The 1,607-nt window shown below is 42.3% G+C and overlaps 1 protein-coding gene across 1 annotated transcript; it reads left to right on the forward strand.

Moving 5' to 3' along the window:
- Window positions 1–656: 656 nt before the first annotated feature.
- On the forward strand, window positions 657–1,163 carry LOC121966172 (pyroglutamylated RFamide peptide). The gene has a single exon (XM_042516280.1). It carries the CDS (start codon window positions 657–659, stop codon window positions 1,161–1,163), a length of 507 nt encoding a protein of 168 aa, XP_042372214.1.
- The last annotated feature ends 444 nt before the right edge of the window (window positions 1,164–1,607 follow it).

The following is a 1,607-nucleotide window of genomic DNA, read 5'->3' on the forward strand; positions in this document are numbered from 1 at the left end:
ACTTATATTGAATTTATTTAGGGCCAGTACCAATACCAGTTATTGGTAGTTAATGAGACTGATAACAGAGATTTGGAACCGAAATGCTTTTTTTTTTTAAAAAAAAAAGGAAAGAAACTATTTCTTTTGAAATTTAGAATTTGAAATATAACAACTTTGTTTAAACACCTTAAGCAAATGTTTATTTAAAACTAAATCTTTCAACATCATATACAACAAATTCCCAGCAACTCTTTGTATAAAGTCAAGTGAAAATTTGAATAGAAAAATGAATAAATAAATATAGATAGTAAAAGTTCCTCCCATGCTGACACTTTCTTTGAACCTTTTAATTAGTTAATTTTATCAGCGATCATTTAAATAAAACACTGATACTGATAATCAGCAAAATACAAAATATCGACCCCAAAAATCAGCAGGACCTTATATTTATCCTTTTTTTGTAATTTGCAGGAGATTTCTTGCCAAGTTGCTCATAATTTGTTTTTGAAAGAAATTAAACCAATTTTCTCAAGTTTCAGAGGTTTCACTGCTCGTGAAAGGCGTCTGAATGCAGCACAAGAGACCTGATGTTGATGCAGGTGATAATATAGCTGAATTCATTTGCACATAATGACATAATAAAAGGCTGAATAACTCTTTGGTATTTTTTCCAGATGAAACTTTTTTACCATCTCGGCGCCTCAGAGCTCACCCTCCTCTCCCTCGCCCTCCTCTGCCCCGTCCCATGGACCGTCACTTCGTACCCCCACACCCCCACCGCCCCCCTGCCCACTATGGGTGAAGAGGAGCTGGAATCGGCCCTGCTGCTCCTCCAGGCTCCTTTGGAGGAGCAGAGGCTCGTCCAGCCTGATGCTTGGCCCGAGCATCCTCAAGACCCCCGGCTGGTCCTGCTGAAGCCCAGGGAGGAGAAGGAGGAGGAGGAGGACAGGTCTTGGGAAGAGGAGGCCCTGCTTAGAGCTCAGAGAGGAGACGTGGTACCCCGGGCGCTGTCGGGTCACTCTCGGGAGAGCAGGAGCTATCAGGAGGACGGAGACGGGGAGGAAGGAGGGAAGAGGAACGAAGCTCTGACCTCCATTATCGGAGGCCTCCAAGCTGTGAGCAGGGAGAAAGGAGGATTCGGTTTCCGCTTTGGGAGGAAGAGATGGACCGACAGGGGATGAGAGGCGAGCATGGAGGAGAAAAATGAAACTGATGAGAGAGAAACAGGAGGAAAAGAAGGTGAAACTGTGAGATGAATCCATAAAAAGGCTTCTTTCCATATGAGGGTGGTGATGCACTCAGCAATTTTCTAGGCAACGGAGATGACCTCCAGCAACATGCATAGTTAGAAATGTGTTTAACGGGCAACGGGAACATTGCTGAGTGGATCACTGCCTTGAAAGAAAGAAGTTTAAGGGCCAGTGGAAATATTCATCAAAGACAGCAGTGAGAGATCTCCTCTCCTTTTGTGATCGACTGCACAGAGACAGAAAGAGGACACGGCAGCAAATATTATAGCTTGTCAGCAAAAATTATTGTAAATATTAAAGTATTTCTGTCAAATCCAAAGTCTAACAGTGTGATAATATCTGTACATAGATATAGTTATGTAGATATAAATATTA

Source organism: Plectropomus leopardus, unplaced genomic scaffold (genome assembly GCF_008729295.1).
Source record: "Plectropomus leopardus isolate mb unplaced genomic scaffold, YSFRI_Pleo_2.0 unplaced_scaffold23374, whole genome shotgun sequence".
Classification (NCBI taxonomy): domain Eukaryota; kingdom Metazoa; phylum Chordata; class Actinopteri; order Perciformes; family Serranidae; genus Plectropomus; species Plectropomus leopardus.